This window comes from Epinephelus moara, chromosome 23 (assembly GCF_006386435.1).
Source record: "Epinephelus moara isolate mb chromosome 23, YSFRI_EMoa_1.0, whole genome shotgun sequence".
Taxonomy (NCBI): domain Eukaryota; kingdom Metazoa; phylum Chordata; class Actinopteri; order Perciformes; family Serranidae; genus Epinephelus; species Epinephelus moara.
The window spans coordinates 13,872,538-13,885,147 of record NC_065528.1 but is presented as its reverse complement, the minus strand read 5'-3'; the positions used below and the strand labels follow the sequence as shown (position 1 = coordinate 13,885,147).

Below are 12,610 nucleotides of genomic sequence, written 5' to 3'. Positions count from 1 at the left end.
TATCACGAGTCATTTTATTCAAAGGTTTACACAAGATTGTATCAACAGGGGCAGCGTACAGCTGAAGGACAGATCAAGTTCATAGTTAAAGGAATACTTCGCCCAAAAATGATCATTAGCACATCAGTTATTCACCACGTGTTACCCTGACTTCATGGATAAAACTCTGTTTTTCTAGCTTACCTCCACGGTGAACGAAGAATCCAAAAACAAAGACATTTTTCTCTGTCTTTGGATTCTCTTTTCACTGTAAAGGCATGCAACAAGTTTTCTTCTCAGATTCAACGTAACACGGTGAGAAACTGATAAACAAACAAACATTTTGTGGGGGAAGTACTCCTTAAAACTGCATGTATCTAGTGAAATAAAACACACGTGCGCACACACACACACACACACAAATCAGGCACAATGAAAGTAGAGGACAGAAAGTGGATACAAACAGTCAACAAATAAACTCAAAAAAAAAAAAAAAAAAAAGACTTACAAAATCACAGAAAAGTCTAATTTCTAAATCACCTCCAGTGGAACTTTACTGCTTGGTTAAAGTAAAATCAAGGTAAAAATATTTGAAAACATACATTATAATTATAAAGTTGGGTCATTGGTGTTCTTCACTGGCAGAAAGCAGAGAATCTCAGTCACTCCAAAAACATCCCATACAATAAAAATTCTAAAGTTTACAATATGGCTGTCATTTTTGGTCTCTTTAATCATATTTACAGATCATGTCAACAATGCCACCAAAGATCCACTCGCAGAGCTGCGTACAGTATTTACATTAAAGTACAAAACTGTTATAGCCATAAGAAAACCAAACCCAGACTCCCGCAAAAAATGCTGAAATGAAATGATTACTTTTCCACCCTGCAGAAGGATCGACACCTCAACCAAAAACTTTTATATACAATAAATTCTCATCAAAACATACTAGTATATTTTAGATTTTACAACACTGTCACCACCATTTTATTTTCAAAGGAAAAAACTCGAATACTTTTTACAAAATGAATTCTCTTTGTATTCTCTTGGTCATTTTAATTACAGCCCTGCTTCAGTGTTTGTAGCTTTTCTCAGTGAAAACAAAACCCTCCGTAACTCAACCCCCAAATCCTCTCGATTAAAGGTGGAGTCTGCGATTTTAATTCAATGCACTTTTTGGCAAAGTCAACGCTAAATATTCCGCTAGCTGTCCATTCTGTGTGTGCTGCTTTTGTCATGATACTGGAATTTCTAACTTCGATACAATACCGTTATTAATATTGATATTCAATAGCATTTTCAATGCCAGCCCCTCACTATATTACTGATTCATTCTGGTCCGCCATTTTTTAATTGTCTTAGTCATCTCCTACGGTTGTATCTGTCTTGAAATTCACTGCACTGCCTCCACGATCTCTGCTGGTACTGCTCTGTTCTGTCTGTATCTGTAAGCTTTCAGAAAACGTGCACAAATAGAGACGAAATTAACAAAAGGACAAACAGAAAGCTTCGTCCGTCTTAGTATACGTATCTAAAGTTGAGCATAAATGAGCCCTTAGGTTCTGTGCCCAAGACTAAAGGGGCTTTCATATCAGGCACCAGCGCCCAGATCCAAGTCCACTTGACCCCAAAGTCCAGTTTGTTTGATTAGTGTTAAAATGGTCAGGAAAACCCTGCTTTTTATTCTAGTACCATGTTGGCTAAAATGTTGGTGACATTCTTATGTAAATAAACACGCTAATAAACACGGGACTTTATCATATCATGTATGGACATGACTTGAATAATATTTGCGGGGGCTGCACGGTGGTGTAGTGGTTAGCACTGTCGCCTCGGAGCAAGAGGGCTCCTGGTTTGTACCCGGGCAGGAGCCCCTCTGTGTGGAGTTCGCATGTTCTCCCCATGTCAGCGAGGGTTTTCTCCGGGTACTCCGGCTTCCTCCCATAGTCCAAAGACATGCAGGTTAATTGGTGACTCTAAATTATCCGTAGGTGTGAATGTGAGTGTGAATGGTTGTCTGTCTCTATGTGTCAGCCCTGTGATAGTCTGGTGACCTGTCCAGGGTGTACCCCGCCTCTCGCCAAATGACAGCTGGGATAGGCTCCAGCCCCCCCGCGACCCTCAAGAGGATAAGCGGTTACGGAAAATGAATGACCTCAATAAGACGACGTAATTATCCTAACAGTTCTACTTGTGAGAGAGCACTGGCGGGAGGGGTGCATATCTTTGTGTGTTGACTTCAAATATCAACCGTCTTTCTCCAGAATCGCAGACTCCACATTTAAATGGTTTTCACTTCCACCTGTCACATAAATCTACCAATATTGACTCTCTGTGTAAAATATGGCGATCCCTTTACATTAACCCAAAATGGTAAAAATGTGAGCCATTTCTTTTCTGTAACTGCGACGTAACAGAAGCTTTTCTTTGATTTCTGAGATGTCACATGGACTGTGGTTCTCTGGAAAGCATTTTTAAACCTACATCCTGATTGAGTCCTGGAACTCCTGACATCAGATACTGTCTCTTTGTTCACCACATGAACCTCTGTGTGGCCGTGCTGTCCGGCCAGTGGAAGGTCTTACTGATGAAGATGTAAAGCGTGGCAGCGTTGACCGCCGTGTAGAGAAGGAACTCCACAATGAGTCTGGGAAGAGAGGGGAGGGGCATGTGCAGACGGTACATCAGGTAGGGAATGATGAAGTACCTGAACTCCAGCAGCTTCTGGGGTACTGTTGCGGCCAGGAGGCATGCCAGGAATGCCAAACTCCAGAACAGTGAGCGTGACTTGAAGGAGTCCAGAAAATTCCACCCTGCAAACACGTATGCGGGGACGAGGAGAAAGCGCACCAGCTCGTGCCTCTGGAAAAGCCTATTCCACACGTAGAAGGGGAAATGGCGGTTATCTGCGAGGAGGTACTTGTGGACGAAGGTGAACTTCCACACCAGGAGCAAGGAGACGCACGTGACGAAGAGGAAAAACAGAGGCTGCTTTTTCAGAGCCTGGAGGAAGCGAAGAGCGCGGTGATAACAAAGGGAGACGGGGAGGGAGAAGAAGAGGGTGAAGGAGAAGAAGTAGAAGAGCTGGGGGAAGTTCAGGCAGGCCTCGTGGCTCGTCCTGTCACCCACCACTACCCCATCATTCAGAACCACGAACGCCAGGAAGCCCACGCCGACTACCGCGTAAGGCCAGGCCACCAGCAGCACCGCCTTCACATGACTGGGTGAGGTGAGGAACTCCAGCGTGAAGAGCATCACCTTCTTGACTCCACTGAATGACAGCGGGACCTGGGACGGAGGAGACTTCTCATCCCTCTTTTTCGTGTGCTCCACCCTCCAGGCCTCGTCCATTTTGGCAGCCACCAGCGTGCCTGCGCAGAAGGCCACCCAGATGATATTGGTCTGGCGGAAGAGCACGGAGCAGACGCCGAGGAGCGCTGAGGCCTTGTGACAACCGTAGAGCGTCATGAGGTAGGTGAAGAGGGTGAAGAAAGTAGATCCGGCGTCGGTGTAGTAGAGGAAGTTAAAGAAGTAGAGCACGGGGAAGGTGGAAAGAGACAGCGCTGAGAGGACTCGGCGTGAAGTCGTCCGCGTCTGGAAAAAGGAAACGATATCAGATAACATGAAAATGTCAAAACAACATCACTCAAGCATGATGATTTTCGTCATGTCGTAATAATACCTTCTCCCTGAGGTGCAGTTTGCAGATGAGCAGATAGAGCAGGTAAAGGTTGCCGCAGTTGAACAGCAGGTTGATGAAGCGCAGCATGGCGGTGGAACACACCACCTGGCCTGTCAGGTCAGCGAGCCACACCACAGGCTTGATGACTCCCACAGAGACAAGGTACAGACCTGGGAGAGTGGTGATCATCGGATCCCACTGAGGAAGAATCAAAGCCATATTAAAAGGGCTGTTCACCAATTTCAAATGAAAGTAAGTTTACTTGTATCATGTTGTGAAAATAGATATAACGTCTTTGGCAAAGTTATCTCAGCTTGGGCTTGAAGATGACACATTCTAACAGAGAGCCTGCCATACAAATGGATATAACTGGAGTTTGAAAGTCATGAATTGTTTATGCAGTGACACTCAGCCGATGTTTCACCTGTGACAGTGCGCCAGATGGCCCGCTAACCGTTTTGTAATTGACAATGAAAATAAGTTGGATTCACACTGGGAATTAAGTTTGTGTACTCTGAATCTAAATAAGGTGCCAAAGTGCCTAAAAAAAGCATCAAAATACAGCTTTTTTTAGTGCCAGGGGAGGATTCCCTGAAGCCCCCAACAAAGGTCCAGGCTAAGCACCAAATATCCTCAAATTCTAGAGACACCCCTGCTTTTAATAAGAAAGAATGAATGTAGACTTAATAATAATCGAGAATTTAAAATAAAGATGAGTTATGAGCCTTTAAAGGTCTAGTGTGTGGGATTTAGTGGCATCTAGAGACTGCAACCAACTGAAACTTCTACAGTGTACCAAGCGTGTAGGACAGAGGTCGGCAACTTTCACTTTCAAAAGAGCTATTTTTGGCACAAAAAAGCCTTATAATGAGCCTTATAATGATGGTAATACAGCATGTTAAGACTAAATTAGCTTATCAACATTACCAATACGTGTAAGTAAGAATTCATTAATATGTTTCACCAGGAGGTGGCTACTCTGCAGTTGGCTATTTATGATTATTTTGTACTATATCTTAGCAATACTGGGGCTGAAAGCAAACAAATCCGTCCATGCATAATTTCCCCTCAAGACTTTTCCTTTTTTGGATTTGAAATCTATAGCTAGATCACAGGGAAACTCAAGACTAGCCATTGCTACTGAGGTTCAGCAAGCTTTAAAGGAAAAGGCACCAGGCTGTAGACGTATGACACACAGTTTAGGTGACAAAATGTTCAGACTTTTTTTTTTTTTTTAAATTATAATTATAATTATAATTAATTATAATTATAATTATAATTATTATCCTGCGTACAGGCTACACATTTTTACAATTGGAGAATGTAAGAATCATTTCAGGCCTACATCAATTATAAAATAAAGTTTAATTCTTAAAAACTGACTTCATTTTTTTAATATATTTTTTTTGTCAAAGCCACAGGGAGCCAGAGGGGCTAAGCGCGACATGCAGCTCCAGAGGCGCAGGTTACCTGCCCCTGGTGGAGGAACTCTATGGTGGCCGATGCACAAATGCAAAAGGCCCAGTGTTTGATTTGTCCGTACTGGGCTACTGTAGAAACAACATGGCAGACTCTGTGGAAGAGGACTTGCTACATATAAACAGCTCATTCTAAGGTACCCAAAAACACAACAATTCATAGTTTCAGGTGATTATTAATTAAAGAAAACATAGTTATAAATATTATGTACCAATTCTGTTATCTAAATCCTACACACTGGACCTTTAATATTTATTCATTTTACCTGATTAATGTTATTATTGTTTGTTTATTAACTAGCCCCTACCTCCTGTCATTTTACAAAAGTGGTCCCTGCACAAAGCAGGTTGAGTATATCTGGACTAAATACAGGCACCATCAGGTTGCATCATGGAAAATGGAGGATCCAGCATGTTTTGGAGCCTGACCCACACTAGGAAGTAAAAGTGAGAATATCTCAGCCTCTGTTGCTTCAGCACTACCCACTGTTGACCAGCCTCAATGATGCATTCATAATTTCACACCTGAGTGGTAGGCAAGCAAAAACTATGGTATGCTTTGATATACTGTGATCAGTCGTGAACAGCTTTGTAGTTATGATATCATGATGATGATGATGATCCTTTAATCTCCATTTCCTACAGTCTGAATTAAGCTACATACACTACAATACATTAAAACACATAACCCCCCTCTAATGCCATTCTATATGTCCGACACGGAGATTAAAAGCTCTAATAGCTGCCACATCATTTTAAAAGACAAAAGCTCCTCTGTTAGCTAACCTTAATCCGCTACACATCACTGACACTCGCTTTCATGGCTACCGCAGCTTTCAGGAAGTCACTTTACCTCGTTGAATTTCCCATGGCAGTATTTCTGAGCTTGTGGGATATGAAAAATCTCGTCCATGTACGGCTCCCTTTGCTCCCGAGTGACTCTGGAGAACAGCAGGCAGGATATCAAAAAGTTGGTGCTGCAGAGAGCAGTGAAGATGTAGCCTTCAAATTTCTCCATGTTTGATGACGAAATCCGATGTAAAAGTGAAAGCAGTCCAAAACTAGCTGATATAATGTTGTGTTTACCGCATAACTACTGGATTTGCGGATTAAAACCACTGTACAGTCTCTACTCCGTGGGAAACTGGCTGAACTGTGACCAGTGTTTGTACACGGAAGAGTTTTGATTCTTGACAGCTGGCGGTCCGCTGCGGAAACACGCTCGATTCGAAACCTTTGTGTATAGCAATTAGTTCCTAGCCTTTTTGAATACTTTAACGTCACACTTCTATCAAATACTACTCACCAAAATCATACATATGATATATTAAAAAGGTTAATGCTTTAAGATGTAATTTTCTAACTTAGCGGAACTGTTTTGCTAAAGAGGAACTTTCCTGCGGAGCGGTGTCACCGTGTTATGGTTCCCCCGCGTGTACAGACCTCAACGTGAGGCGCGTTAAATCGTAACTTTCTTCGTGGTTCTTGAAGCAGTTGTCCAGCATGAATTTAACACACGACTTGGAGCTTTTCCCCGACCTCAGGGTGACTCAAATGCTTTTCAAGGAGGTGACAAATGCCGCAGAGTTGAGACAGTATGCGGTGGAGGGTAAAATAAGTGCTGCCCTCATCAACCCAACCATGGTGAGTTGCTTTTATTCAGCATTTGCAGGAGTTTACTAAACTTTTATGTATATTAGGCATGTTTTATCAGCTCACAGTTGTAGTAGCTTCTGTACAGACTTACATTTTACACCCAATGGGAAGTAGAAGGTGTCAGGGAAACTGTGTCACCTCACTGATAATCACTGTATTTTTCACTTACAGCTGGTGAGTCCTTTCCAGGTGCTGGTAGCTGCCAACAAGGCTGTTAGCTTGCAGAAAATTGGGAAAATGAAGACAAGAAGTTTATTCTCAGAAATAATCTTCAACCTGTCACCTACTAATAATGTGAGTAACCAAAACCCAACCTCTGTTGCTTTTCTTTTTATCACTGCCACAGCACCAAGCCAGGGATACCTGTTCCTTTCAACATTGCTGTCTTAACTAATGGTAACTGCCAGTGTTAGGATGGTTACTTTTGACATGTAATAGGTTGCAGATAACTAGTTAATTGTAATCACCAAAATTTTTCTTGGTAACTGTATTTTAATTACATATTTTTTTCTCAGTAACTGTAACTGAATACAGTTAATTTTATTTTGTTATTTAATTACATGTAGCTATTTACATGTATTTGTTTACTCCCCAACACTGGTAGCTGCACTATTGGATATTTAGAAAAGGAAATGTATTCTTTTGCTGCACAGATTCTTGGTACAGTATGTATCTCGCTCTGGATAGGAGCACCAACTAAACCAGTGGTTCCCAACTGGTGGGTCGCAGGTCCATTCTAAATGAACTGCAAATGACTCGTGAACATGTCAAGTTTGTGAAAATCACACTTTATTTTAAATTATGGTGAATTTCTGGCACAGAGCTTTTATTTTGAAGAGCCATTCCCTGCTGTAGAATGAGTAAGACAATGGGCAGCAACAACTAGCCTGACGATACGACCAAACGCAAGTATGATGCTGAATATATTAAACTGTGGACCTTGAACTAATGACAAAGGAGAAATCTGGTTCCCTCTGCTGGACCAGTTGGGAATCAGTGAGCTAAACAGTCATAATGTACATGAATAAACTCAAAACAGAAATTAATCATGTTTGTATGACGTCCTTAATACAGATCTCAGAGGCCTTCAAAAGGTTTGGGATCTCTGACGGCGATGACTCTGTCCTGGTGGTCCTGGTTCACACTGAAGATGTGTCGCCGCTTGTGTCTGACATCAGAGCCAGGGTGAACGGACAGCAGGTTCCAGCGGAAGATGTTCCCTCAGTGACGGACCACGCAAAAATCAAAAAGGTTCTCCATCTCTGCTTTGATATTATGTGACTTACTCATCGTGTGTAGTGCTAGACTATAAATTCATTCAAATCTAGGACACACACATGCAGATTTCCACAGCATTTTGTCAGTCTTACCCCCCTTTTCTGCCTTTCTTTCAGCTGTATAAAGTCACCCCACAGGAGGAGAAGTGTGGGTCTCTGTTGGACGCAGTTGTATGCAGGATGGCCACCAAAGACGTCATGTAGCTACGACAGGAAAAAGGACCAGATCAGGACTTAAAAAAGAAAATTAATAGGTTGCCTTTGTTCATATGGGATGGGGATTCATACTAATATTTTTCTTTTATGCTGTTGATGTTTTTCCAACACATTGTAAGGACATGCAAACCTTGTCTTATGTGCACTCCGTACCATCTCTATTCGGTGTTACAAAAAGTCCCATTTTCTGTACATCAGGTCATGATCACAGCTGAGAAAATACACTTTATTTTTCATACATCTTTTCATGCATTCGTCTTTTTTTCCTGCTTACATTTTCTTTGTCGTTGTTAAGACTCTGACAGATGCAGAAAAAGTGTTTAAGAGGCAGTTAAGGAAGTCATAACACTTCTTTTTAGCCTTGTCTCATATTCCTGCGGCAACTTCTGAAATGAAATGTGTATCGATCAATTTAAGATTATTCAACTTAAAAAGCTTATCAAGAGTTTGATTGTTGAAAAACTGGGGAAAAAAAATCACATTTTGATTCATAGTTAGACTGATTATATTTACAGCAAAATGGCACTGACATAGTTTTGTTTATTAAAAAAATCAAAAGACCTGAATAGTTTTTCATTTTCAGAACATGTTACACTGAGTGGTCATATCATAGCGGTGTATATTTGTCAATCTGGGAAATTGGTGAGCTCGTCTTTTCCGATGTTCCCTCCGCTGATGATGCACACCACGTCCTTTCCCTCCAGCTCGGGTATCTTGTTGTTAACGATGGCAGCGAACGCAGCAGAACCTGACGGCTCCACCACGAGTCCAGACCTGTAGAGGGTGGACACTGCTGCCTTGATCTCTTCGTCGTTTATGAGGACGATCCCCTCCACGTAACGCTGACACAACTCGAAAGGCAGTGTGCCTGGGAGGCAAAGAAAGTTTGTATTTGCAGGAGTCTAATTTCAAGCAATGGAGAGAAAGATTGAGAGGAATAAAATGCATGCTACCTGCAAAAGGTGGTGCAAGTCCTGAAGCGATGCTCTTAGTGTCCATGCCCACTGGCTTCTTCTCAATGAAACTTTTGTACATGGTGCAGGCTGAGTTTAAACAGAAACACAAGTTCACTAAGCTGCTAGAAAACTTGGTGGTTCTTCATTTGAAGCTTATACTGCAGGTTTTATCAAGTGAAGATTATGAGACAGTGGGGACCCTGGCCACAGACATGTAGAAGGCCCCACCACCTCTCCTCCACAGGAGCAAGACACAGAATTTTTTAACTGTTAAGCTGCTTTTTGTGTCTTTTTGTAGTTTTTGTGTATGTGGTTGCTTTGCCGGTTTTTGTAATCATTTCTTTGTAATCATTTTGCATCTCTTAGAAGTCATTTTGAGTCTATGTAGTTGCTTTCTGTCTCTTTGTAGTTGCTTTATGTGTCTTTGAGTCATTTTGTGTCTCTTTGTAGTTGTTCTGCATCTCTTAGTCATCTTGTGTCTCTTTGTAGTTGCTTTCTGTCTCTGAAGACATTTTGAGTCTCTTTCCAGTTACTTTCTGTCTCTTTGTAGTCATTTTGAGTATGTTTGTAGTTATTTTACATCTCTTAGTAGTCATTTGAAGTCTCTTTTTGGTAATTTTGAATCTCATTGTATTCATTTTTAATCTCTTTGTATTTGCTTTGCATCTCTTGTAGTCATTTCCTGCCTCTTTGTGGTTGTTGTGCCTATTTTTGTTATTGTGAGTGTCTGTGTCTCTTTGCAGCTGCTTTGCATCTCTTTGCAGCTGTTTTATGTTTGTTTGTGGTCATTTTAAGTCTCTAGCTGGTCAGTACAGTTCAGTTAGTTTAAGTGACATTTTTAAGGCCGAGGGGGCTCTTCCACTTTGGGCCCCTGAGCCTGGTAGTCCCGTTCGGTAATCCATCCATGTGTTTTGTTCCTTTGTGTGAGTTTTACCTCCTTCTGGTTCCACACCGTAGATTCTGGTCTTATCGCAGCCTGACAGTTTGATGGCGGCGGCTACACCGGCCAGCAGCCCCCCTCCACCACAGCACACCACCACCACATCAGGCTCGGGCATCACCTCCAGCACCTCCATACCTAGACTGGACACACACACACATGTGGGTTTGTTTGAATAGATGGAAGTTTTAAGACTCCGATATCCACTGTCAGCCTCTGAGTGTACCTGGCATGTCCTGCTATCAGATCCAGATCATCATAGGAGTGCAGGAAGGTCATGTTGTCCTCCTGAACACAACGGTTCACCACATTCATCAAGCAGGAGGTGGGAACTCGCTCCACCTCCACCCCGAAACTCTGAGGATGAGAACGACACTTTTATTGCAACTGAAGGAATTTGGTTTTCAGCCAGTCAGCAGACAACCTCTGACCTGTATGAGGATGGATCTGGACACTGGGGCTGTTTCCGGCATCACCACCTTGCCTTTTGACCCATAGTGCTTTGAAGCGTACGCAAAAGACTTCCCATAGTTCCCAGCAGACATGGTGACAAAATGACCACCCTTCGGTCTCCTGGCAAACTGATTGGCCACTCCTCTGATCTTGAACGACCCTGTCAATTAAATATTAAAGACAATTCTTAAGTATGAAGCTGAGATGCGGTTGTGTGTGATGACTTTAAGGGGTTATTCCCTCTCACCAGTTCTCTGCATGTTCTCCAGTTTGATGCGGATGTTGCAGTGGATGTTGAGAGGCAGGGTTGTCTGGCACCAGGGGATCATGGGAGTGTTGATGACACCCAGGGGGTTGCATCTCACCGTCTCCCTTGCTTCTCTCAGCAGATCCAGGGTGACAGCGTCAGCAGACACCTCATCCATCTGTGTCAGAAACATATTTAATATCAGGGATACACTGGCACTGCGGAGCCACCATTTTGGCTCATAAAACATATGCATTTCATTAATGAATGGTCTGCATAATTAATTCATTGTTATTTATTTTGGTGTCATGCCTTCAGCCCATCCCACATGGGATCAAAAAGGTCTTTATTACAACCACCTTCCCTTCATTGCACATACAAAACAAAACCTGTGGAAAAAGTCTGTGTCATTGTTGATACTTGAAGTGTCATGAAGTGTCTTCTTTTTTCCAAAGATGATTGTACCATAGATACAGTAACAAACCCTGCTGAACTATGCATCTGCACTTTTTGCATCTTTTTGAGATGCCCTGTTGAAATACTGTAAATAAAAAACATGTTTAAGAAAGTTTTCATTATTTATACACGAAGGAATTAAAAGTGAATGAAATGATCTCTGACCATAACTGTTTTTGTAAGGCCGTACGGGAATAAGTGCCTGCGAAATTGATCTAGTGATGTGTTACTGTCTTGTGTTCTGACTTGGAAGTAGAGCAATATGTGTGAAAAGTCAGGCTGTTAGAGTGTCAGAGTGTGGTGCAGTGATGAGTCCAAAGGGCAAGGTTACCCTGGATCTTGTCAGCCCTGTCTTGCTATTGGTTCAATGGTTTTCTTTGTGGTGAGGGACCAAATTTGGAGACAGTTTTTGTTATTCATTTTTATGTGCCTTTGGCCTCTTGATCCATGCTTGCAAATAGCAACACAGAGGTGGTATCTTTTATAGATGGATACGGACTGATTGCTAATTAAAGAGTTGTGCAAAGGAGCTCACAAAGGTGCATTAGAGATTCATAACTGTGCAATGAATTCCTATCAGCTGTGAATAGATGTTTTCCTTTTGTTTACCACAGATAATTTAATAGGATCTGTGTCAACTTTCTTTTGCTCAGTGCTACAAAGGTGATGATGAAGATCAAGTGGATTCCAGTTTCATTAAGTGTGTCTTAGCAATCAAGGAAAAATGTATTCTCAGGAACACATTTGAATTGTGGGACAACCATGATAAAACATGGTTAAAAAAATAAATAAATAAAAGTCTGTATAACAATAATAATAATAATAATAACTTGATTGTTTGGGATTACACTTACTTTTAATATATTTATAATAGGTTATATTACTTTATTTTATTTATAGGATTTCACGTGTCCTTAACATTACCCTTAACCTTCTCCAGTACAAAATACGAATAATATTTAATAATAATGGTTATACAATTAGCTAGCAACATTTTTTATATTATAGCTGCTTTATGTTGATACGTTACTGGACATGTGAGCCGTCCGCACAGATTTATTATAAAATCTATTATAAACGCTGAACTACAAAACCATATTTTATATAACTAAAGAGACTTTAGGTAAACCAAACGACATGTTTCATGCATTAATCTTGTTCCCCACTTACCTTATTATTTGTTCAGATTTCTCCGCGACTTTACAAAGTGACAGCTCAGTGATGTTTACAAGTGTTACGTTTTTCCCGGCTCCCACCAGCACAATAG

General features: G+C 41.5%; 3 protein-coding genes across 3 annotated transcripts; 1 reads left to right on the top strand and 2 right to left on the bottom strand.

Annotated features, from left to right (window-relative positions):
- On the bottom strand, nt 1-6,404 carry alg10 (ALG10 alpha-1,2-mannosyltransferase). The gene is made up of 3 exons (XM_050036245.1): nt 5,996-6,404; nt 3,665-3,862; nt 1-3,576 (listed from the first exon to the last, which is right to left on the bottom strand). Exons 1-3 carry the CDS (start codon nt 6,158-6,160, stop codon nt 2,515-2,517), a joined length of 1,425 nt encoding a protein of 474 aa, XP_049892202.1. The 5' UTR covers nt 6,161-6,404; the 3' UTR covers nt 1-2,514.
- Nucleotides 6,405-6,537: 133 nt separating this feature from the next.
- On the top strand, nt 6,538-8,529 carry tprkb (Tp53rk binding protein). The gene is made up of 4 exons (XM_050036247.1): nt 6,538-6,786; nt 6,970-7,092; nt 7,873-8,049; nt 8,193-8,529. The coding sequence occupies exons 1-4, from the start codon at nt 6,646-6,648 to the stop codon at nt 8,277-8,279; spliced, it is 528 nt and encodes a 175-aa protein (XP_049892204.1). The 5' UTR covers nt 6,538-6,645; the 3' UTR covers nt 8,280-8,529.
- A 283-nt stretch (nt 8,530-8,812) lies between these two features.
- srr (serine racemase) lies at nt 8,813-12,608 on the bottom strand. Its single transcript, XM_050036246.1, has 7 exons — nt 12,514-12,608; nt 10,888-11,065; nt 10,619-10,800; nt 10,414-10,544; nt 10,182-10,330; nt 9,245-9,334; nt 8,813-9,159 (listed from the first exon to the last, which is right to left on the bottom strand). The coding sequence occupies exons 2-7, from the start codon at nt 11,063-11,065 to the stop codon at nt 8,918-8,920; spliced, it is 972 nt and encodes a 323-aa protein (XP_049892203.1). The 5' UTR covers nt 12,514-12,608; the 3' UTR covers nt 8,813-8,917.
- Between the last annotated feature and the right edge of the window lie 2 nt (nt 12,609-12,610).